The following is a 26005-nucleotide window of genomic DNA, read 5'->3' on the forward strand; positions in this document are numbered from 1 at the left end:
AAGAAAAATGATAAGTAATTCAGCATTGAAATGGTAGCTCGTGTATCTGGAATCACTAATATGCAGGGAATTGTTTTTTAAAATATTTGCACAAATGTGTTTGTGCTTTTCTGAAAAAAACTGCAGCTCTTTCTATCATCCGCAAATTCAAATTATTTTATAGACTTTCCTTAATTCACGGAGTGCTCTGCGGGCGCTTTTCAAAACATTCTCTCCACCTCTAGGAATTTTGCTTTGATCACATGCTTCGGCCATGAAGTCTTTATTTTTTTTAAATAGGTCTTTGATAGAATGAAACTGATCCTCATGTAAGCCTTTATACAGCACCAGGGGACATCCATTCTGCTTCTACAGATGCAAAAACGCAAGGAACTTCAAAAACCTGTGTCAACCGTTGACAATGGACACATTTATTTTAACAAGAAGAAGTGTCAACATTGGCCTACTCGATGATCAAAGTAAAAATATGAGCCTGTATATATTTTTAAAGCATGTCGAGACAAATACAATTTTACAGAAATATTAGGTACAAACACTGTGAATAAACCTTAGAACACTAGTACAATCTGTTTTGTTGCCCATCATAACCATTTATCTAGGCCACTCAAAGATTCTATTCTCTCTCCGGAGTAATCTTAAAGAATACGGTGTTCATCCCTAAATCACTATCTGCTGTTATCTCCATGTAGTTCCATATGCAACATTTTCATACACATGGGATATGTCCAAACTTTGTGATACAAATGGTCTTAGACACACTTGGAAATAAAGTGGGCCAGATGACCTCCCTCCTTACTTGACACAATATCAGGACCCCACTTTGCTCTATTATTTTTGAATAGTCTAAAAACTCTGATCAGTTGTATTCTTACTGAATCTTCTAAGACTCCAAATTGTTCTAATCCTATTGCGTTTTCCACCCCTTTGGTTCTCATCAATGATGGCTCATAATAGAGACTTGGTTTAAGACATAAATCTTTTTAAGTTGAATGATTTGGTCTCCTGTTTTAAAGGGCCGGAACCTTGCACTTTATCGTACTTTTCTGAAAATGAATGAAATCACCAAAACATACTCAGAAAAAGTGCCAAGTTATTTGTGCTTATTCAGGACAATAAAATTATTTGTGTCTTCAAGATGATTAAAAGCCTTTCTACGGGTTTTAATCAGCACAAAAACACCACTGAAAAGTCTGTATTAACTTTACAACTGAGAAGAGATTGAGGAAACAGTAAGTGCAGCATCCCAGACGACTGCACTCTAGCTCTAGTGCCAGCTTATATTATATGTACCTTGGTCCATTCTAATGCTTTTGGTAAGATTCAGAAAGCACAAGTTGGGCTGTTTTGTTGCTTCTTCACCCATTTTCCAGGTCCTTTTTCTTTGTCCCCAGCACTGATCCCAAAACCTTACAGAGATTATTTTAAATGCGCCAGGATGCTTGAAGCTGCCCTAGGCACCTGCTCACTTTCCAGGCCTACAACAATAAGATCTGTTATCTTGTTGCTGTCTGTTACTATGTTGGTCTTACATACAGATCCCCAAAATTAAGACTGTGCTCGAACATTTGCACACAACAGTACAATTGTCCAAGCCTGCCTTTTGAGAAAAAACGGACAGTAGAATCCATAGTCTTTTAAATATGGTTTTGTAGCTTACTACACAGGGAAAAGTGCATATTCTTTCTTGGATGGTACCAAATGTGAGTGTAAAATTCTTTAAATATACCAAGACACAAAACAGCATTGTATCACAAACGGTTGGTGATACACACTCTATCCAACCATTGAAGCGCAAAGAACCACTTGAAATAAATGAGTTTAAAATCTGTTTCTCAGGAGCATGATCCAGAAACAGACATACAAATTTACACTAGGCATTTTTAAACATTCAGTCCTTTGTTCATGCTTTAGTCACACAGATCCTAAACTCACATCAAAGAAACACTTAAAGCAGCACTTCCTTTCTGGGCCATTCAAAAGAAAGTACCATTTTATAAGAACAAATACATTTCCTTATTTTCTATTAAGTCATCCAAATCACTCGATTTTCAGTTCAATTTCTTTAGGGCCTGTATCCACTGGGCCGTTAGCAGAGGTTGCACTTTCTTTGTCCTCAGGGTGTCCATTGTCTTGTGTAGGCTCCAGGTTCAGTGAAGCCCTCTTCTGCTGCTCCATGCCTGTCTCACTCACGACCTCCACATGATCTGCTTGAGTGCTGTTTTTCTTCAGCTGCCCATTTTGTGCAGGGTAGACCATGGCCAGTGTATCATAAATGAACTGATAATCTTCCTAAAATAAAAATGAATACTTCAGTCAAGACTGATTAATGGTTGCATTTCTACAAATGAAAATTACATGCTGAAATGTAAATGTAGTTGTGTTTAGTTTCCTCTTTATAAAATAGAGAGAACCCTGGAAGTTTTGACAAGAAGCACTATGAAAACCAGTAATAACATCAGAGCATGCAGGCAAAAATCTTCCCATCAATATTTGCGGCTGATTTGGGGTGATTACTGAGCATGTGTGGGTTCAGACTTTGAGGTACAGAAGAAAGCTCCTACAAATATAGCCCATATTGGAGGGATGGCTTCAAAGCGGAGGAAACAGTTCATGTTGTATGAGGAATGAAAAATGTATTTGGGGCTGGAAGGGCGAAGGACAAATGTGTAAAAAGGGCAGATTAGACAGCCCATCACAATTGTCTTTAATAAGTCAACTGAGTCAGCTAAAACCCTTCCTTTAGTGATCTGTGTTTAAGAAGCAGATGATCCAGTTCTGGTAACCATAACACAAGAATCAGCAACCAATGTCTAACATTCAATTGACAGATTGCATTCTCTCTACCACAGCTTGTGCGCTAAGGGCCTGATTTAGAATTTAGTGGAAAGGTTACCCACTCACAACAGGAGTGGTATCCTGGCCTCCTTATTACAACTTCATTATATCCTATGCCACTTCTAATAAGGTGGATGGACTATGTGCCACTCTCCAATGGAGTAACCCATCTGCCAAACTCTAAATGAAGCCCTACATTACGAGCTACAGGCACATGGGTGTAACCTATGTGCTGTTACAGAATGCTAGAGAGAGCGGGTACTGGGTAAGCAGAGTAGAACACTGGTAGGGCTAGGGTCAGGTAGAGAAGGCTTCCAAATTAGAGCAGTTTGTTGACTGCAATTCCTTTTTCACAAGGCAAGGAAGAAAAGCCAGACAATGCTTGAGAGGTTGAACAAGGTCTGGCTGCAGCAAGCAATCCATAAATTAACACTGAGCATATAACAAGCATTGAACCCCAGCTTGCCACCTTATCACCATGCCTTTATCAGCACAACTTCACCTCGACTGCCAAGCAGAAGCACCAGACATTGAACTATTGAGTAGGCCTGGGCAGAACCTGCATATTTTGACTCTGTGGAATTCCATGGAGTTACCTAAAAACTCGGCGAGATTCCATGGAGTTCCACAAACGGCAGAATTTCGGCTACTTGTGTGGATTTTTAGCACCACGATCGTGTCCCATGCTGTAAAGTCAATGCAAATTGCACCATGCAGTGCGCCAGAGGGTGCTGCTTCTTCCTACCACTCAAGTACATTTCTACTCGAGCAGCATCTTTTGTGATGTGAGCGGCAATGTTCGCAACCGCCAGTGTTGAGAAATTGTGTCAGGATGTGTCCTAGTGCCCAAATATCACGCTTGGGGATGCAAATTTTTGTATGCACTTGCCAACCTAACATTGGCAAGCCACGCACAAGAAAAAACTCTGCCACGCTGCTTTTGGTGGAGTTTTGCCAGAAGTCTTCACTCCAAGTGGAAAGCTGAGTGGTCAAAACTCTGCGGACTCCCTCAGCTGAGAGGAATTTTTTGCCCACCCCTTCTATTGAGGACAGAATACTAGTACAGCAGTAAAATGGCACATCATAAGCTGAAAGCAGCGAGAGTGGCTGGTGAGAGTTCTTATAGTCGTAAACAATTACATATCTACTATTCTGTGCTCTATATTGTCCCATGTTGCCCCCTGAAATCTCATGTTGCAGGTCATACATCAGAAGCATGTTGCAAGTGCCATTTGACAAACTACGGGCAAAAATTAATGAGTTTCAAAAATGGATTATGTTATATGGAAAACACATCCATCACACCTAACAAACCATTTATTTGATAGGCATTTGGTACTGTTGATAATTAAGCCAGGCTCAAAACAGATGCTTCACAAATAGGCTTGGATGACATCATCTTTCAGTAGTTAAGCTCCTTCCTCACCCTCAGCTTCACCAAACTACTTTATGAGGAAGTCAAGATCTCTTATCTCTAATCTGATGCAAATTTCAATAATATCAGCCAGCATGAGACTAAAAAGTGAAGGAAGAAAATGACCGGAGAACAACCCTTCTCCTACTGCAAGCTAGATCTTGAATTTCATACTAGAATAGAGCTACCAAATTTTATCTTTCCTCCATTTCCAGAAAGAAGACAAAACACTTGAAAACACATCTTGGGTGCAGTAAATATGAAAGGCAATGGTGATTGTTCTATACCTTAAGTGCTACCCCAATGTGTGAATAATTGCCTTAAATTAGACCCATAAGGTATACATGATATATTAGTAGTGCACAAAAAAAATCCATAAAGATTTAAGAGTATTAAAGGGAATTTGTGCACAAGCAGTCAAAAGGGTGCACATGAGACATTGAAAGGATTAACTCAAGTGTTCTTTGAAACAAAGATATATTAAAATCTGATAGATTGCCAGCACATAATTCTAAAAGATTGGTGTGGGTGTCATTTGATTCAATATGAATTGCTGACTGTGCACAAATGTACCCCTGACACTATGGGGGTCATTCTGACCCTGGCGGTAAAATCCGCCAGGGCCAACGACCGCGGGAGCACCGCCAACAGGCTGGCGGTGCTCCCATGGGCATTCTGACCGCGGCGGTATAGCCGCGGTCAGAAACGGAAAACCGGCGGTGTACCGCCGGTTTCCCACTGCCCTGCGGAATCCTCCATGGCGGCGCAGCTTGCTGCGCCGCCAAGAGGATTCCGACCCCCATACCGCCATCCTGTTCCTGGCGGTTTTGGCCGCCGGGAACAGAATGGCGGTATGGGGTGTCGTGGGGCCCCTGGGGGCTCCTGCAGTGCCCATGCCAATGGCATGGGCACTGCAGGGGCCCCCGTAACAGGGCCCCACAAAGATTTTCACTGTCTGCCATGCAGACACTGAAAATCACGACGGGTGCAACTGCACCCGTCGCACCCCTTCCACTCCGCCGGCTCCATTCGGAGCCGGCATCCTCATGGAAGGGTGTTTCCCGCTGGGCTGGCGGGCGGCCTTCTGGCGGTCGCCCGCCAGCCCAGCGGGAAACCCAGAATTACCGCGGCGGTCTTTTGACCGCGCAGCGGTATTCTGCCGGCGGGACTTTTGCGGGCGGTCTCCGCCGCCCGTCAAAGTCAGAATGACCCCCTATGTCTTCATATAATTGTAAATCCATCCACAATATATTATATATAGCTCTGGCATACCCTCAATCCGATATGACAATTCTCTTGATGCCAGTATGTGAGTCTCCACTTTCAATTCTTCTTGTATCTCACCCATCTTATGCTATGTGCTTGCTGCACTTTAACTAAATTTGTGATTTATGAATAAACATATATTTGTACATGCGTGTACGCCAATCAGTGCTTAATTTGTGCTTATTGTTTCTGGTGTTGAGCACCCGCACTTATTTTTGAGGGCCGGCGCTTATTTTTCTGCCTAAAGTATTTGCTGTGAGCAAAAGACACATATGGGAAAGACGGAGGAAGAGAAAAACGAAAAAGCCTCACAAAGGTAGAAAGTAGAAAGCTGCCAGAGTGAGCTGAAGGGGCAGGGAGTGGCTGTAAATAGATTAAAGAGGCCCGAACTGGTTTCAGCATTACACTGTCTCAGTATTCCGTTCTCGCACATTTAAATGCAGCCGCCGCATGTTTAAGAGGAGGGCTTTGAGCACCTGCACATTTTTATTTACAAATTAAGCACTGACGCCAATGAATGTCTAACATCAGGACCATGATACTGCTATAGGTCCTGTGAGAATGTAACACTAACAGCTACCAAACAAATAGAAAACAACAAGGGATGGAGAAGGTAATATAGGGATTAAGGGGAGACACAGGTGTCAGCCTTATGACCACCTCAACAATTGTAATCTTCTAAATGTTACCACCTTCTCACACATTGCCCTGCACGTTGAGCACAGAAACCTATTCAGAGAAGTTCCTGCAATCTATTTGCATGGAAGAGAATCTTAAACCTCCTAGCCACAGAACGTAAGAGTCCAATTTAGTGATACTTTCAAAGGTGATAGAATTTTTGCAAAATGAGCAGTTAGATAACAATAAAAGGGATTCTCATGAAAGAGAAGGTCAATAGTTTTCTCATAGGCCTAGCTCATCATCACAAGTGAAGTTCCTACAGCCTGTGCCTGAGAAGGTGGCTTAAGGCTAATAAATCAAATGCCTTTGATAATGAGACAGCCAGGAAAGGTCAATTTATCCACAACCATAGCTCTGATAATTGGAGGATGTCATGCCGGAATCCATTGGCATGTGATCATCATTTTCTGGAGGAAATATGAGCAACGCAAGCAGTAGGCCCTCCCGTCAGCCATCTGGCAGTGAATGCATCAGTGAATTACAACAAGGACCCTTTCAGGAAAATTTAAGAAATGTATCCCATTTGCCTGCTAAAGCTGAAAAGAGATATAATATAGTACTCATTACTACCTTGCCTTATTTCAACATGAGCAAATGTCGTGGGAGCATTTATTCTCCCAACTGATGTCTCTGCTAATTCCTACTCTTCAGCCTCAGACCCAGTTCATTGTGCATTTAGATAGAGGTGATAGGAAAGTCAAACAAACAGATAAATTCAAGTGGGGTTCAGGCTTGCCTTATACTCTATTCAATTTGCTGATTTTCTAGTATTTGATAAACACAAGAACTATCCCAATATTCCTCCTCATTACCAGCTGGCCTTGTGGTTAATTGTCCCTGGAATAGCTAATGACGGTGTAGATCTTATATTGTTAGGTCCTTTTTCACTTGTCTTCCCAGATTCCAGGGACAAATCCAGTAATATTTTCCACCTGTTCTAAGTATATCATTAATTAGAGTATTGGTTGCAAAAGGTTGTTGAGGGTGGGAGGTAGGTAAAATGGTATCTGAAGGCAGGGCAGGTCTTTTAATGTCAATGCTCTGGCCATGCTGTTTGGACTGCACTATGGCTGAGCAGTGCTTGCACCCACAACACCTGCAGTGAGGATCCACTGCTTTACCAGGTGCTGATCCACCCACAGTAAAACCATGCTTAATGTTCTTGCATCTGATAATTTCAGGTGCCACAGGCTGCTTGTGACATGGCTGAGCAGTATCTTTACCCATTGCACTGTACCAGGCTCATAATGAATGCCACACTGTGTTATTGTACATTTTATGGGGGATTTGTGCTCCTGTATACTGATTATTGCATCCAATACGATTGGGGTGTTACTTAGAGCCTGAAGGATAGAGTACTCCCATCCAGGTTGCAGAGGAGTTAACATCGCCACCCTTACAGATGGTAGTTCATCCTACTTAAAGTTGAACTCTGGCTCAGCCTTCATTTTTGTACATTGAAAGAAACTGCTGTCCTGCATTTCCTTTCAAGGTACAAAAAGTTTGGAGGATAACTGGTGTCGGTTTCGAGGACCATCAACCAGTCTTTCAAAAGCAGTAGTTTGCTATTGAAAAACAAAAAAAAAAATGTTTTCCTTTCCCTCATTGCCAGTTTTTTCATGGCGGTAGCGAACAGAAAAAAATAAACATTACATCCACTCTAAATAGAGTTGGGTTGTTGGCGGTAGCTTTCCATCGACAGAACCAAGCAGGATCAATGGAAAGCTGACAGTCCGTCCATCTCTCAAGGCCCATATTTATACTTTTTTTGCACCACATTTGCATCATTTGTTTTACCCAAATTCCGCGCAAACCTTACTACATATTGATATTTTGACATTAGACACATCTAACGTCATAATATAGGAGTTTGCACCATTTTGGATGAGTGAACCTAGCTTGCGTCAATGAGAAACAAGGTAGGCGTTCCCATCCCAAAAATTTTTGCTATCCGAATAGCCCCATATTTATTCCCCAGGCTAAAATGACACACGGGTGGGTGCAGGGGTTAAATAATGGCGCTAAGCTTGCTCAGCACCATTATTTAACGTGTGGGTCAGACCAGGCCTTAAGGGCCCTGTGGACCCATTTCCATGGTTGAACACCATAGAATGGGTCCACAGGTGCCCTTCCCGAGCCCCAGGAACACCCCCACCCCACCAGAGGGACACCGGAGGATGGGGGACCCCATCCCACGTAAGTCCAGGTAAGTATTTTTTCTATATTTTGTTTTGTCATCAGGGGCCCTAACTTTGGGCCCCTTGCATGGCACAGGGTGCAATGGCCATGCCCAGGGAACACTTGTTACCTGTGCTAGCCAATGGGGTGGTGGGCATGACTCCTGTCTGTCAAGAGTCATGTTTTTGGTGGTTGTGCACCACAAAATGGCGCTAGTCTGGTTAGAGGAATTTTTTTGCCTCTAACCAGGCTAGCGTCATTTTCTGATATCCAACCCCCTCCTTCACCACCACTACCCCCACCCAGCTAGTGTCTTTTTTTAAGACGCTAGCCCAAGTTTAGCGCCGGCTTGTGCCATTTAATAAATACGGCTCCTAGCTGGCATTGTGAAATGACGCAAGCCGGCGCTAAACTTTTTGCAGCAAAACTGTGTTAGCGTAGTTTTGCTGCAAAAAGTATAAATATGGGCCTGAGTTTGATGCAACGCGGTACCCTGTCCGCCAATCTCAAAATTAGGCCCTGGGTTTGGTTTTCAGGTTACAGTAGACACATTCAGAAACCAGTAATGACGTGTTCAACAATTCCATATCTCACTTCTTATATGTTCCATGACCGTGATGGCAGCTTTACTTACAAAGGTTGTGACAAATCCGGGACGTTCTTTGCGCAAGGACTTTACTGTGTGGAAAACATCCACTGCACCTTCGGCTTCCGCACACTGCAAGAGATTCACCAAAGCACACACTGTGCCTGTTTGCTGGGCTCCATCTCTAAAAAATAAAAAGGCTTTATTTAGCTGTTGTGCGCAGTTTACTCTACATTCTGCTATCTTCTTATAGCAGACTGATTGCATCAGACTCCTCACTCTTGCAATCAGCAATGTATATGTGTGTATAGGTATGTTTTGGGTGCCTATGTTAATACAGAGCTGTTCTGGATAACGTACAATAGAGAACTACTGGGGGCACGTGGAGTAGCTTGAGCTAACTTGGTGTCTTTTAAGTTAAGATCAGAGTAGCTGGCCATGCATCCCTTGTTTTTGACCCTTTCGTATTGTTACAATTAGTTCTGTGCTGATCCTGTCCCACACCACAGTCAAAAAAATATCAACACAATTGGAATAGTTGGACACTTTTGTAAGGAGTCTGAGCTAAGAAAATAGCGAGAGATGAAACATGGAATTAAAATATCTTCTCAACTACCTGAGGAACCTTTGCCTGTCGTAGGGTGGTACGGTGAGACTTTAGATCTCAGGTTAGAAATTCCAGAGCGGCCGAAGAGCAAAATCCACACACTCTATTCTAAAGACAGGTCTAAATGTGCAGGGGGCGTTTAATGAGAAAACCCTCCTTCAGCTAACATTGTGCTGCAGCCTTCCCAAACTCCTGATTTTATCAGCTGCACTTTCTTTGGTAATCGGTACCACAATCAAACTGAGTATATTTGTGACTTCCATTGACAAAATGTTGATGTTCAAACTCTCTACTTCAATTCCAAAAGAAACAAGCCAGTGTGACAAACTTCAAAATAAATCCAAACGTAAGACAGTTAATGGACATGACTGAGACCGAGCTATCATGAGTCATACCTTTTCGGATGCCTAAGTATTAGAAAATACGTTTTTCTCAACTAGGTCCTTCAATAGCTCCAAGTCCCTCAGAGTGAAACTTATAACTTGAACCAAACCATTTAAACCATTCAAACTCACTAGTGCTGCAAAGTTGTTTCTGGGCAAATGCAAAAGCTATATCAAATATTCACATACATAAACGAATAACTCCATAAACACATTCATAAATAACTTAGGGCCAGTTGTACAAAAATAGAAATAATATTGACCTAATTGCGATTTTTTTGCAAATCACCATTAGGAAGTCGCTGTTTCTAATGTATGAAACTCTTTTGGTTTTTATTAGCGACTCGGCTGTGTCGCAAATAGACCTACCTCATGAATATTAGTGAGTTGGGTCACAGTTTGTGATCCACTGGCATTCACTGCCATCACCGAGGTGCAAAAAGAACAGATGATGGACAGAATGTTGATCAAATTAAACATTCACCCTCAGTGATAGATCTGGGTTTAATCCATCTTTTTTGCATGCCATATCTTTCCATTTTGGACACAGATAAATGCAAATCAGTCTTGACCCTGCTCCCCATGGGAACAGTCTAGCCTGAATTGTCAGGAAAGGTTCTCCCTAGAATGGAAACAAGCATCCTGGGACTGGTTTCGGCGTATCACCCCTCATCAGCCAGGCTAGATTGAATCCATTAGCATAGCGAGCACAGGACCCACGTTTGGGCATGCTCTTCCCACTTGGGGCGACAAATACCATGTCTGTGATTGCTTTTAAATAAAGCAATTTTTTTTTAAATTTAGCCTGTTTTCCTTAAAAGAAAACATGATGTGTTTAAAAATTAAGGATTGAAACTTTAAAATGAATTTTTTTAGTAGACAGTAGCTGCTTGGACCACTACCTGCTCTCAAAAATATTTTTCCAATCATTCTCAAAAGGGAGGCGGTCCTTTGGGACCTCTTCCCATTTGCGAATGGGTTTCCGACCAACTGAGTTGGCGGTAAATTATGAATGGGTTGTGAGCGCATTTTGGTTGCAGAACATTAATAAATAACACTGTGATTTGGTATTAAGAAAGGGATGCCCTCCAACCTGCCCCTTCCAAATACCGAATTGCAAAACCCAAATTGTGATTTTATAACATGTTATCAAAGTGCAATTTGGGTTTTGTACATCAAAAAAAGCATTTTTGTGGTTGCAGACAGCTCAGTTCTGTGAATTAGGTTATTTGCGAACACACAAATGCTTTGTACATCTAGCCCTACATTTTTCCACTTTCATATATTGATGGCAATGCTGACTTCTAGGTAGCTGAAATACCAAAGTTATTAGAACATTTTTGGCTTTACCACCTTTTCTTTTGTATAATGTAACTATAATGTATCAAAGATAGACCAGCAAACATCTACTATATGTAAAAGCTGTGTTAGCTTTTCTTAACATAGCAGTATCAAAACTTTCATTTGAAGCTTGAAATATTAAAATGATTTCACATCTGCCAATTTGACTAGCTCACGCCAAAAAATGTAAAAAAGCAATGACATGCTAATCTATCTTTTTAAAATTTGTGGAAGAAAACAAATCTACATAATTGATGATTGTGAGGATTTGGGGGGTGATTTATTATATGGCTGCGGGGCCTTATCATGCAGTACACTCCCAAATATCAACTTGGGTCCAATCAGGCTCATTTACTTAATCTCAACCCTAGTTAGCTGTGGCTGCAAGCAATAAAGCTTAGCAAAGGAACTGCGTGAAAAGCATTTAACAGCACCAAACAACAAAATAAGAAAGTCACACAACACCAAAAAAATGACAACAATTCAAAAAAATAGATTGTACGTTTACGATTTTTAAACACCTTAATTATAAAAATCCACCAGAGGGTTGCAGAGATACGCATTTTAGAATCAATAAAAACTTTTATATCAGCAGCAAACAAGCAATGGACAACAAAATGTTTGTACTCTGGCCTGAGTTGGGTGACCAGCTCCAGTAGGGTAGCAGAAGAGAGGTTTAGGGGACCAGAAAGGAAACTTTGGATAGTTTCCTGGCCATCAGAGCGTTTTTAAAGCAAGAGCCAAACGCTATAAGAAGACCTCCACAGACATTAATTGAATGGTCCTAATGCTGAGGGATGCAGGCAAAAAGACGCTCAAAGGATATTCCACTTGTGGTGCGGTAAACTGGGGTGTCTTTGTGGTTGCTTCTCAGTCCACAGTTGAAGTGGGGCAAACTTGGCCACAGAGATCAGGGTCCCTGAAAGCCCTTTACGTTGCAGTAGTGGGCCAGCCGATGCTGGGCTACTGGTCAGTCAGCACCACAGTTGGGACAAAATCCTATGGTGGGGGATTTTGTTCCTTGGGTATGACAAACCTGGATTTTGATAGCACTCCTGGGTCCGGAAGACTTAGGATCAGCTTTTGGGTATCTTGGATTTGTCCTTTTGACTGCCTGAGGTTTGGTAGCGGCACAAATCCTGCGGTGGCTACCAACTTGTTGGTTTGGGCTTCTTCAGATCTTGTGTCCCTGGAGCTGGTTCCAGGAGATCAGATGACTGATCCTTGGAGCCACTGCCATAGGTTGGGGCTTGGAACCAAGTTTTTCCTGAGCCAGCAAGGGCGGCTCCTCCATTATGCCGGAGGAGCATCACCCGACTGCTGGAGCCAGGAGATTAATATATGTAAAATAAAATGATAATGAAGCAGTTAATAAAGCTTCTTTACTACCATTTTACTTTATGTGATGGAATTGGAGCTGAGTTTTAAGGGTGTGGCCATCTCTTGACAGCAACAGGAGGAGTGCCGGGCACAAGGAACTGCAAGTGCGCATGTCGGTTTGGACAACTGTCTTATGACGGCCAAAACGACAGGCACACTTAGAAAGCTTCAGGTTTGGTGAGTGGAAAATAGCAGGCACAGGCTCCCACTGCCTATTGGAGCTAAAACCTACCCACTCCGCCCAATGCCAGCACTTCTCCCATGCTGAGTAATATCAGCATGAGAGCAGCATAAGGATTGGCGCAGGGACGTTTGGGATTCTATGCATTCGGAGCTGAGGTCAGGGAACACGAATGCGGCGAGGCCAAATGAGGCAGGGAAGTATTATTTTCTTTTTTTTATTACTGTCCTTCACACTGCTCCACCACTTTTGCCTGCTAGTAGCCACCACTGCACGCGAAGAGCCATAGGTACAGTCCAGATTTTACCAGACCGAAGTGCAACAGGTACAGTCCTTCCAATTTTGCAGCTTTTCTTTGTGCAGGTCCAAGGGTGGTTGGTCCTTCTCTCTGATTCCAGAGTGATCTGAGGATCAGGGTGCCTGGGGTGCAATACTTATCTGAGGAAAGTCCCATGAGCTGACCACATGGTCACAAAAAAATAGGCGACTGGGTCCCCTCCTACCTAGTGACGAGGTTCCTATGATATGTGACTTTTGGCTATCCCTGGATGCCACATTCCTGCCCGTTTCAAGGTAGCACAACCCTTCCTCGTCATCTGGAACTTGGTAGCCCACCTTAGAGGTGTGGCTACCAGAGGGCGAACCCTGCGGTAAATCTGGTTTGAGAGTGATTTCCCTCTCTCTGGCCCTGCCCCATTCTGTCTACAGGAACAAAAGGCATCCTGCTCAGGAGTGTTATGGTTGTCGGCCCATCAAAGGCAACTTGAAGCTCGCCTTCTGGGCTAACCCTTTGGTTGGCCATCCTGGGAGAGGAGGTAAAACCTGTTTCTGCAGCACTGCATTTGTTCCTGAGTCTGGGAGACATTTGCATGTCACCCCGGGTAGGCAGAAAGCTGTCTGTGTGTCTGTGCCTTTGTGAGGCCACTGGATTAGCAGAGGCACAGAGTAGGAACTTTCTAAAATTTGTTTAATTTTAAAACTGACATTAATTTTGACTTGGCCATGAAGTCACATTTAATGCCATGAATAATTTGATACCTTACATGACTCAGTTAGGTAGTCCCTTTCAAACATTAGCTGGGTTGGGGTGGCAGCCGGTAACGCTGTGTTAGCCAACGGGGCTACTAACTTTACCCCCAGCAAAACAACAATGTGGAAGTGTTGTTGTTAAGACATATCAAAAATATATGGCCTACTTAACAAAATACAGCTCCCTACCATAGGGCTCTATAGGCCTTCCTTAGAGGAGACATATGTATTGTTAAGGGATAGGGTAACTTTGCCATTGGTTTGAATGGCAAAGTCGAACTGGCAATGAAAACATTTTCCTTCCAGTGCTGCAGTTTTCAGTAGACCCTCTGGGCCTGATTTATAACTCAGAGGACAGTCTACTCCATCACAAGAGTGAGGGATATTCTGTCAGCTGAAATCTAAATCCCATGGAATATAGTGGGATTTAGAATTTTGTTCGGATAGAATATTGGACGCAATTGTGATGGAGTAACCCATCTGCCGAGTTCTAAATCAGGCCCTCTGTATTACATACCCTGAGTACCCTGGCTACCACATACTAGGGACTTATAAATAAGTTGCCCTTGCCAATTGGGTGTGTCAAATTCGACATGAGGTTTGTATACCGTTAGATGGTTAGTGTTGGACTTTTGCTTATGCAGGGTCATCCCCAGACTTTTTTGCCTCCTGCCTCCTATATTTTTCTGACATGTTGCTGTTGGCTTTTCAACTCTGAGCACTTTACCACTGCTAACCAGTGCTAAAGTGCATATGCTCTCCTGTTTAAATTGTATGTAAGTGGTTTATCCATGATTGGCATATTTGATTTACTAGTAAGTCCCTAGTAAGGTGCACTAGAGGTGCCAGGGCCTGTAAATCAAATGCTACTAGTGGGCCTGCAGCACTGGTTGTGCCACCCACATAAGTAGCTCTGTAATCATGTCTCAGACCTGCCACTGCAGTGTCTGTATGTGTATTTTTACACTGTAAATTCGACTTGGCAAGTGTACCCACTTGCCAGGCCTAAACCTTCCCTTTCCTTACATGTAAGGCACCCCTAAGGTAGGCCCTAGGTAGCCCCAAGGGCAGGGTGCAGTGTATGGATAAGGTAGGACATATAGTAATGTGGTTTATATGTCCTGACAGTGAAATACTGCCAATTTCGTTTTCACTGTTGCAAGGTCTGTCTCTCTCTCATAGGATAATATGGGGGCTACCTTTAAATATGATTAAAGTGTAGATTCCCCTAGAGAGTAGATGGACATGTGGAGTTTGGGATCCCTGAACTCACAATTTAAAAATACATCTTTTAGTAAAGTTGATTTTGAGATTGTGCGTTTGAAAATGCCACTTTTAGAAAGTGAGCATTTTCTTGCTTAAACCATTCTGTGACTCTGCCTTGTTTGTGGATTCCCTGTCTGGGTCAGTTTGACAGTTGGGTTGTTTTTCACCTCACACCAGACAGTGACACAAAGGGAGCTGGGGTGTGATCTGCATTTCCTGATTAGCCATCTCTGCTAGGAGGGAGGGGTGGAGTGGTCACTCTCATCTGAAAGGGCTGTGCCTGCCTCTGACAATGCTGTCTCCAGCCCCCTGGTGTGTGTCTGAGGCCTTGCCTGGGCAAGGCAGGATTTCACACGAAGGTGTGAGTCCCCTTTGAAGAAAGGTGACTTCAAAGACTAAAATGGGTATAAGAAGGGCACCCAAACTTACAAACTTTAGAAACACTTCTGGAATCAAGAGGAACCTCTGCCTGGAGAAGAGCTGATCGCTGAGGAACAAGTGCTGCCCTGCCTGTGACTGTGCTTTGTGGAGCTTTCCTGCAGTGCTGCTTCTGCCAGAGTAAGAGGGCAAAGACTGGACTTTGTGTGCCTTCCATCTTGAAGAAGAAATCTCCAAGGGCTTGATGTAGAGCTTGCCTCCTGTTATTGAAGTCTCAGGGATAGCAAAGACTTCTTCCTGCCAGCACCTGGAGTCTCTGGAGAGACCCCTACTCTGCTCTGTGGTGCCCTTCCAGTTCCTGGGACCCTGAAAGGAGAGGCTGGCAGCCTAAGGACAAAAATACACGCACCGCGCACCGTGCGGAGAAAAGATCGACGCGAATCCGATCGCGGCTGAGAAAACGACGCGACGCCGGCTCCGCAGCTGAGAAACGACGCCGCTGGAAACGCGACCGGAGAATCGACGCCCGGAGCAGGAGAAACGACGCGCAGCATCGCTGACGAAGGCTGAGAGATCGCAACCAGCGCCGCGGGACTTCGGACCGTCGCGTGGCTGGCTTTTTCGACGCGCCGAGCCGAGCCGAGCTGTTTTCGACGCATATACCCGTGCCGGGTTATTTTCGACGCACACCGCCCGTGCGGGGTTATTTTTGCCGCAAACCAGGTACATTTTCACGCTAGCAGCGCTAGTGTGTTGTTACAACTACCTAAAGACTCTTCTTATTTTAAACCTTTTAAAAATCATAACTTGACTTGTGTATGTTGGATTTTTGTCGTTTTGGTCTTGTTTTGTCTAGATAAATATTTCCTATTTTTCTAAACTGGTGTTGTGTCATTTTGTAGTGTTTTCATTAAGTTACTGTGTGTGTTGGTACAAATACTTTACGCCCAGCACTCTGAGGTTAAGCCTACTGCTCTGCCAAGCTACCAAGGGGGTAAGCAGGGGTTAGCTGAGGGTGATTCTCTTTTATCCTAACTAGAGTGAGGGTCCTTGCTTGAACAGGGGGTAACCTGACTGTCAACCAAAGACCCCATTTCTAACATTGGTGACCAGCGGTCGGGATTTGGACTTGTATTTGTACTTGACATACAGTAATTAAGTGTACACTACTGTTTTGATCTCAGACCACTACGTGACCACATACTACTTGTCTTGTGATTCTGCTTTTTGTTCTCTGATGTCCTCCTGGAAGTATTGCTAATATTTTTGGACTTTGGTTTTTGGTTGTGAAGCCTTTGCAGAATGGAAGTCAATTTCTGGCACCTATTTATGTATAAAAAGTGGCAGCTTAAAGCATTCTGCATGGAAAGGGGACTGGCTGTGAACAAGAAATCCAGAAGGGAGGATCTTGAGTCAGCCCTGTTTCAGTATGAATTGAAACGTTGTCAGGCAACACCACCAAATGAGTCTGAGGAGGATAACTACTCTGAGGAGGAGGACTACTCCAAAGAGGAGGGCAGTGGCCCTGAGGAGGGAACAGAAAGAGATGATTGGCTCCTAGCTCGAATCCGGAGTCTGGAAGAGCTAGATGCAGAGCTTAAGAGGGCTGAGGAGAAGAGAGCCTTAGTCCTGGAAGAAAGGAGGAGGAACTTAGAGATTAAAAAAATGATTTATGCTTACGAGCTTAAATTGAAAGAGCTGGAAGTCATGAGGGCTGAGTCCAGCTGGAATGGTGGCAGCAACAATTGTATATCCAGTGATGCTGCAGAAGTGCACATGCCCAGAGAGGTGGTGCCCTACTTGAAGGAGGGAGTTAACACACGCCAGGAGGTTCAGGGGTATGAGGTAGCTCCAGTGATGCACAGGGTCTCTGAGGTGGATTGGGGAACTGGCATGGGGAGTCATATTCCTACTGGTGGGAGGGACACTCTACTGACTCTAGGTGAGAGTGACAGGGAGAGGGGTTCCCCCCAGGTAGAAGTCCTGGTTATGGAGTGTGAAAACATCCCAGAAGAGTATGGGTTGAGTATCAGGGACAGTCAGGTACTGTCTCACCAGTCTCAGGAGGGTGATGTGGGGTGCTTTTTCAAAGCAGAGTCACTGGATGGTTGGGTGAAGGGTACTTTGGTTAATTCATGTGAGGGGCTGAGTGATGTAATTGCTGGAGAGCATATGTCTAGTCCTTATTTTCCAGAGCTATGCCAACACCAGGCGGAGTGTGAGTTCTCTGACCCCAGGGAGCTTACAATGGAGGCAGACTTCTGGGTGAGTACCAGAGAGTCTGAAGAGGCATTTGGGGGTGCTCCTGAGAGGAGTGGTCTAGGTAGTTCCCAACCAGGTGAGGTAGGGAAGGATTGTAGTGTCCCAGGTAGGTCCCAGTGTAGTGGGATGGGTGAGGGACCCCATGTCCAGTCTCAGAGGAGAGGGAATGGGGATGGGTTGAGGCCCAAGGTGCCCGAGATCCGGTCCCAGGTCCTGGAGGGTTCCCTGCGGGAACACCAGGAGGGGAGCCTAGCCTGTACCATAGGGCCATCTGTTGAGGGAGACCCCACAGTGTCAGGAGAACTTGGGGGGGCCGCTGTAGCCAGCGTCCCACCAGTTCTGGTGTCTGGCAGTACCACTCCTAGTGAGGGGGTGCAGAAGTCCAGACAGAGGGTTGAGAGGGGGTTGCGGACCCCAGTGGAGAACCTGGAGGGTCAGGGGTCAGCTCTGAGAGCAGAGCCCCCCATGAATGACCTTGGTGAGACCATTTCTGGGTTGGGGGGAATCCAGACTCTGTCAGATGGGCAGAGGTCAGGAGACCTGCGCCAGCCAGACTCTTGTGTGGCCCTTCGGGACAGTGTGTCCCTTGAGGGGGGTAAGTGTGCCCCCCTGGAAGTCCTGGTGTGCCAGGCAATGGTTCAACCGCAGGGTGGTGATTCTGGGTTGAATGATCAGGTTCAGGGGGTAAACTCTGACCTGATGGGGGGTAAGTGTGCTCCCAAGGAAGTCCTGGTGTGCCAGGCAGTGGTTCAACCGCAGGGTGGTGACCCTGGGTTGGATGACCAGGTTCAGGGGGTAAACTCTGACCTGGTAGGGGGTAGGTATGCCCCCCAGGAAGTCCTGGTTTGCCAGGCAGTGATCCAGTCTGTGGGTACAGACCCTGGATTGGGAGGCCAGGTTAAGGGTGTCCCCCCTGACCTGGAGGAAGGGGCTACTGCTAACAGTGCCCCTACCATGTTGTCTTCTGGGGGGGTCACTCCTAGTTGGGTGGTTCAGGACCCCAGAAGAGAGGGCAGGGGGAGGGAAGCCTCACCCCTGGCCCTGGTCCAACCTGAAGGTACAGACCCCAGGTTGGAGGCTCAGTTGCAGGTTAACATCCCTGCACTGAGGGAAGAATTGTGCAGGACTGCTTCTACAAGCACCCTGACAGTTTTTGACTCTGGGAGTGCCGCTTCTGCAGGGAGGGTACAGAGCCCCAGAGGGGAGGGCCAGGGTCAGGTTGTCATCCCTGACCTGGTGGAAGAGAGAGTGGTCAAAGGGTGCCAGGCACCTGGGGCTACCACCCCCCACTCTCCACAGTCACAGTGGTTAGAGAGGCCTGAGGTCGGGCTCTCATCCCTGACAGTTGTCTGGGGCCACTGTGGCTTGCTGTCCTGGTGGACAGAGTTGCCCCTGGGGGGGGGAGGACGAGAGTCACACCCCGGGGGTGGAGTGGGCAACACCACTGTGTTGGCCCTGGTGGTACTATCTGCCCATTGCAATACATCTGTGAGCAAAGTAAAGTTAGGTGTTGCACAGATGGTGTCTGTAGATGTGGAGAAGGGTTCCCCATGGGTTAGCTTAGTGGGCCCTGAGAGTATGGACAGAGGGATCCAACTGGAGTCAGGAAAGCGTAGAACTGGAACATGCCCCTGCTGTTGTGGGCCTGGGTCCCTGTTCTATCGCCCCAATCAGGGAAGTACATCAAGGTATTGATTGTTCTCCCCTGGCTTTAGGCTGGTAGGGGGTCGTGTTGGACTTTTGCTTATGCAGGGTCATCCCCAGACTTTTTTGCCTCCTGCCTCCTATATTTTTCTGACATGTTGCTGTTGGCTTTTCAACTCTGAGCACTTTACCACTGCTAACCAGTGCTAAAGTGCATATGCTCTCCTGTTTAAATTGTATGTAAGTGGTTTATCCATGATTGGCATATTTGATTTACTAGTAAGTCCCTAGTAAGGTGCACTAGAGGTGCCAGGGCCTGTAAATCAAATGCTACTAGTGGGCCTGCAGCACTGGTTGTGCCACCCACATAAGTAGCTCTGTAATCATGTCTCAGACCTGCCACTGCAGTGTCTGTATGTGTATTTTTACACTGTAAATTCGACTTGGCAAGTGTACCCACTTGCCAGGCCTAAACCTTCCCTTTCCTTACATGTAAGGCACCCCTAAGGTAGGCCCTAGGTAGCCCCAAGGGCAGGGTGCAGTGTATGGATAAGGTAGGACATATAGTAATGTGGTTTATATGTCCTGACAGTGAAATACTGCCAATTTCGTTTTCACTGTTGCAAGGTCTGTCTCTCTCTCATAGGATAATATGGGGGCTACCTTTAAATATGATTAAAGTGTAGATTCCCCTAGAGAGTAGATGGACATGTGGAGTTTGGGATCCCTGAACTCACAATTTAAAAATACATCTTTTAGTAAAGTTGATTTTGAGATTGTGCGTTTGAAAATGCCACTTTTAGAAAGTGAGCATTTTCTTGCTTAAACCATTCTGTGACTCTGCCTTGTTTGTGGATTCCCTGTCTGGGTCAGTTTGACAGTTGGGTTGTTTTTCACCTCACACCAGACAGTGACACAAAGGGAGCTGGGGTGTGATCTGCATTTCCTGATTAGCCATCTCTGCTAGGAGGGAGGGGTGGAGTGGTCACTCTCATCTGAAAGGGCTGTGCCTGCCTCTGACAATGCTGTCTCCAGCCCCCTGGTGTGTGTCTGAGGCCTTGCCTGGGCAAGGCAGGATTTCACACGAAGGTGTGAGTCCCCTTTGAAGAAAGGTGACTTCAAAGACTAAAATGGGTATAAGAAGGGCACCCAAACTTACAAACTTTAGAAACACTTCTGGAATCAAGAGGAACCTCTGCCTGGAGAAGAGCTGATCGCTGAGGAACAAGTGCTGCCCTGCCTGTGACTGTGCTTTGTGGAGCTTTCCTGCAGTGCTGCTTCTGCCAGAGTAAGAGGGCAAAGACTGGACTTTGTGTGCCTTCCATCTTGAAGAAGAAATCTCCAAGGGCTTGATGTAGAGCTTGCCTCCTGTTATTGAAGTCTCAGGGATAGCAAAGACTTCTTCCTGCCAGCACCTGGAGTCTCTGGAGAGACCCCTACTCTGCTCTGTGGTGCCCTTCCAGTTCCTGGGACCCTGAAAGGAGAGGCTGGCAGCCTAAGGACAAAAATACACGCACCGCGCACCGTGCGGAGAAAAGATCGACGCGAATCCGATCGCGGCTGAGAAAACGACGCGACGCCGGCTCCGCAGCTGAGAAACGACGCCGCTGGAAACGCGACCGGAGAATCGACGCCCGGAGCAGGAGAAACGACGCGCAGCATCGCTGACGAAGGCTGAGAGATCGCAACCAGCGCCGCGGGACTTCGGACCGTCGCGTGGCTGGCTTTTTCGACACGCCGAGCCGAGCCGAGCTGTTTTCGACGCATATACCCGTGCCGGGTTATTTTCGACGCACACCGCCCGTGCGGGGTTATTTTTGCCGCAAACCAGGTACATTTTCACGCTAGCAGCGCTAGTGTGTTGTTACAACTACCTAAAGACTCTTCTTATTTTAAACCTTTTAAAAATCATAACTTGACTTGTGTATGTTGGATTTTTGTCGTTTTGGTCTTGTTTTGTCTAGATAAATATTTCCTATTTTTCTAAACTGGTGTTGTGTCATTTTGTAGTGTTTTCATTAAGTTACTGTGTGTGTTGGTACAAATACTTTACGCCCAGCACTCTGAGGTTAAGCCTACTGCTCTGCCAAGCTACCAAGGGGGTAAGCAGGGGTTAGCTGAGGGTGATTCTCTTTTATCCTTACTAGAGTGAGGGTCCTTGCTTGAACAGGGGGTAACCTGACTGTCAACCAAAGACCCCATTTCTAACAGTTAGCAGGCCTCAATGCACTCTCAGTGTTGAAAACCTAGCAGCATCAGTCCAAATATGTAAGGTGAACCGACAAAAAAATAAATTTCCTTACAAGAATAATAATCTCGAGAAAACATTGCAAAAATAACATGTTGAACTATTTACAGAAGTTCCTATTATGCAACTGCAGTACAATTATTGTACTTGTTTTGCTTAAAATAAATGTACAATTTATACTTCTGTGGAAGACTGTTGGGCAAATATCTGTTACAGAGGAAAACTTTGCGAATTATGTAAAAGTATATAGCAAAAGAAATACTATTTTTTTAAATGTTGAATCCTGTTTTTTCTGAACTTCTGACAACTAAATAGTATTGTACAGTCCTCTTCAATTGTTGTCAATATTGACAATGTTAACTTAGGAGCAATATCAATATGCCAGAGTTCATCACAGTCATGCCAATGCTAATATTCAGTTTGGTCTTAGCTTATAAGAAGCGTCAGAGCAACAATACTGACTAGGAGCCTCATTATAAGGTCCCTGGTAATATGAGTAGTAATTCTGAGCACCAGAGTTAGCTTTAAGAGCAGATGTGGTAACTCCTAGAAGCAAACAATGCACCATTAGTAATTGGGCCCTATGGTCCTCAAAAAAGGGGAATAACTAATGAGGTTTCGTTTACTTCTATTTCGCCTGGTTATTTTTCCTTATTGGCCACAGTATGCTAGAAGACTTCAGTTTTTTAGGAGCCCCCAGTGGAAACTATTGGATCCTCTGGCTTAGCATACTACTCATAATACTGAGGGACCCAGCAACTTCTACTACTAGGCCCATCGGAAAACACAAACAACTTTTAATTGGAGCATCAGTAGGTAAATCAAAGGTATACTGTTACAGCACTGTAAAGTAAACACATATTTAATTATACACCCTCAGAGAATGCACTGGGCCTTTTTCATCAAACCATTTTTACAACACTTCATAGCTATATGCACAGCCTTTGAGAAATAGAACAAATGCTCACCTCCTTTTTTGGCCCTGGTGCTAGTACTACAAGATTCCAATATAGCAAATTATTCAGAATCCATAATTTCTCGGATCTGGCATTAGTCCATCATAAACACCGGTCATTACCTCTGATCATTAAAGTATTTTCATGACATGGGAAGAATAATTATGGGACTTCGTTACAGTAATGTGTGCATGCCAAGATGTCAGAAAGTTTACAGGTTGGTTGGTGAAGGCAGATAAGGTGGGATTACCAATCAAAATCTCCCCATCAACCTACATTGTAAAAGGGTCCAAGCACCACTTATTAATACCTGCACATAGCGTTCCTCCTGCAGGGCTCCACTGAACTGCCAGATGAAATGACAAGAGTTCAATTGAGGGGACAGCATATACATAAATCATGTTCCGTGCAGATGTGTTCCTAATTAACTAGTGAAGATAAACAGTGACCTCTACTGGAAGACAACATTCCTTAGACCCATTTATTGGCATTGTTTGATATGGGGTCTAATGTTCCACAGTCCACATTGCAGAACGTTTACAAGGCATATCAACAACAAATAAAAAGGCCAGGCAGTATTTAAGGACCAGCGGGTACAAACTCCGGCACAAGTACTAAGAAACACAGCAATACACCGGGGTCTAAAAATTATAATCAAAGATTAAAGGATTCACTCACAATCAAAATTCTGACAGGTACTACCAAAGGAAAGGACTTCCTTAATGATGAGAACCTTCATCACCCTCAGGTGGCATGCTTCATAGTAGGGTTTATCCTCACACCACAATGTCAGTTATGGCGTGGCTACACCTCCAGAAACAAGAGGAGCTCTTGGATGTTTTGAACTACGCTAGGAGAGTGAAAGGGTAGCGCTGTGCAGAGTGTTTGAAGAGTGATGAGGCTAAAACTGTTGCCTGGTCAGACCCTAATCTTTATTCTTTTTTTACTAGGGACAGGATTAAAAACAATATAATTAAACAAAAATAAAGGTCACCCCTGACTTTATCTCAGGGGTGACAGGTATAATATTGTGTTTGTCAGTATCCAGGCATACCCTGTCATAGGAATTTGGTTATTTGAGTCATCACATGCATAGAGAATGAGGCCAGCTGCTATCCACCAAGGGAATTTTATAGGTCAGATGATAAACAGGAAGATGCTTGCTTTGCCACAAAATCCAAGCTGTATCTTACTGGTGAGGCCTAATGAGGCTGGAACTATTCTAGTGTTGCTTGTGTTGTTTACTGATGGGAGAGTGGAGGATGTTCTCACCTAGCTGTACAAGACGGACTGGCCCATGAAAAGCCAGGATCAGTACTTATTTGTGTAAGTACTATGGGGGTCATTCCTACATTGGCGGGCGGCGGTCGCCGCCCGCCAAGCGGGAACCGCCGAATGACCGCACTGCGGTCAAAAGACCGCGGCGGCCATTCTGGCTTTCCCGCTGGGCCGGCGGGCGACCGCCAGAAGGCCGCCCGCCGGCCCAGCGGGAAACCCCCTTCTACGAGGATGCCAGCTCCGAATTAGCCGGCGGAGTCGAAGGGGTGCGACGGGTGCAGTGGCACCCGTCGCAATTTTCAGTGTCTGCTTTGCAGACACTGAAAATCTTTATGGGGCCCTGTTAGGGGGCCCCTGCACTGCCCATGCCAGTGGCATGGGCAGTGCAGGGGCCCCCAGGGGCCCCACAACACCCGTTCCCGCCATCCTGTTTCTGGCGGTGAAAACTGCCAGAAACAGGATGGCGGGAAGGGGGTCGGAATCCCCATGGTGGCGCTGCTTGCAGCGCCGCCGTGGAGGATTCCCTGGGGCAGGGGAAAACCGGCGGGAAACCGCCGGTTTCCCTTTTCTGACTGCGGCTTTACCGCCGCGGTCAGAATGGCCCCTGAAGCACCGCCAGCCTGTTGGCGGTGCTTCCTCCGTCCCCTGCCCTGGCGGTCCATGACCGCCAGGGTAGGAATGACCCCCTATGTGTCTAGAGTAACAAAGTTGGTGAAAAAAATGGGTTGGTATGGTGTCTAGAGTGATTACCAGTGGTTTAGACTACTTGCAAGCATTATTTCCATCACATCTTGTATGGCTGGTGATCAAAAATTGTTAAGTGACTATGCTGTAACAGTGGGAGCCGCCATACATATTCGCAACAATGCCAAAAAGCACAAGTTGAGTCTTAGCGAATAGGAATGCTTAAGCTAGAAGGAATTCAAAATGGGCAAGCCAATTTAGAAGTACAAGGAAAGAGCATGAAAGCTAGATATCATAATCAGATATATCATCTAACATAAATATTGTATACTTTCTATTATTACCTTGGAGGGGAGATATGTTTATTAACCATGTGTAGGGCACAATATTTATGTAAGAAAATATTCTGAATAGAATATTCTGGTGCCCATCGTAATAGAATGACTTCCTGAAAACAGTAATTCAAAAAACATTGTAGGAAAACTAAACCATTCCGTAACAAACCACAACTGACCCCTAATGAAAGTTGTAAGCATACCTGCAATGAATGAGAATGGGACTGTGCTTGTCCAGCTTTCCTTCTTCCTGTGTGGTGTTGTGTGGAAACTTCTGCTTGATATTCTGGATCATTGTGAGTAACCCATCGGGATCTTTGGGAAGTTCCTGTGGATTCCAATTCTCATATTGGTAGTGGTGAATTTTTCTGCATTCTTTCCTCTAGAACAAAGTATGAAAAAATACAGTTTTGAAAAGGTAATCCATAAGTAGTTTTTCTGAAAATAGTGTTTAAATATTTGAAGTGCAAACCTTTGTAATCAAAATGTATTTCAGGAATGTACTTCTGTTACAAGTTTCACTGTGTGGAAATGTCTTACTCATTAATGCAACAACTAAATACTGGATGAATACTAAGCTATTTGATGCCTTACTGGTGCTATAGACTACAGGGAAATGCCCCCTTTAGCTAATTTCAAGAGAACATAATTTGATTGATGAGAGGAGAGGTTTGCGAGCCTGTTTTAGGGATTTGCAGTGATTTAAATTTGCCAATTAATAGCAGATGTGTTAAATCTACAATCTATAACAATACCACTGATGGAGTTATTAAGGACAGGCTACAGCACGCAATAATCTCATTGATGGAAGATTTATTTGGTAGGTTAAAGCCTCAAAGATGACACATTACCACCAATTTCATAACCAGATTCTATGTCTGAGATTTATATTGTGAACACTCGCAAGCAAATTTGTAACAGGCATAGTTTACTTTGTAAACTATTTCAATAAAAGTATCTTTCAAGAGAAGCTTGACTATGTTTAGAGAAGTCAATCCTGAGTATAAACCCCACTACAGATAAAATGAAAGTGGCAATTTTAGTGGCAAAACATTAGCAGTATTCAGTGTGCA

At 44.7% G+C, this 26005-nt stretch overlaps 1 protein-coding gene across 4 annotated transcripts in view; it reads right to left on the minus strand.

The window, feature by feature from the left end:
- Positions 1–387: 387 nt before the first annotated feature.
- PTPRC (protein tyrosine phosphatase receptor type C) overlaps positions 388–26005 on the minus strand; it is a 536505-nt gene continuing 510887 nt past the window's right edge. For all 4 annotated transcript variants that reach the window (XM_069231438.1, XM_069231436.1, XM_069231437.1 and 1 more), the window contains 3 exons: positions 25136–25314; positions 9009–9144; positions 388–2289 (listed from right to left, as the gene is read on the minus strand). In XM_069231438.1, the coding sequence (XP_069087539.1) occupies positions 2038–2289; positions 9009–9144; positions 25136–25314 (567 nt within the window). In that variant the 3' untranslated portion in view covers positions 388–2037. The remainder of the gene's footprint in view (positions 2290–9008; positions 9145–25135; positions 25315–26005) is intronic.

Source organism: Pleurodeles waltl, chromosome 4_2 (genome assembly GCF_031143425.1).
Source record: "Pleurodeles waltl isolate 20211129_DDA chromosome 4_2, aPleWal1.hap1.20221129, whole genome shotgun sequence".
NCBI lineage: Eukaryota > Metazoa > Chordata > Amphibia > Caudata > Salamandridae > Pleurodeles > Pleurodeles waltl.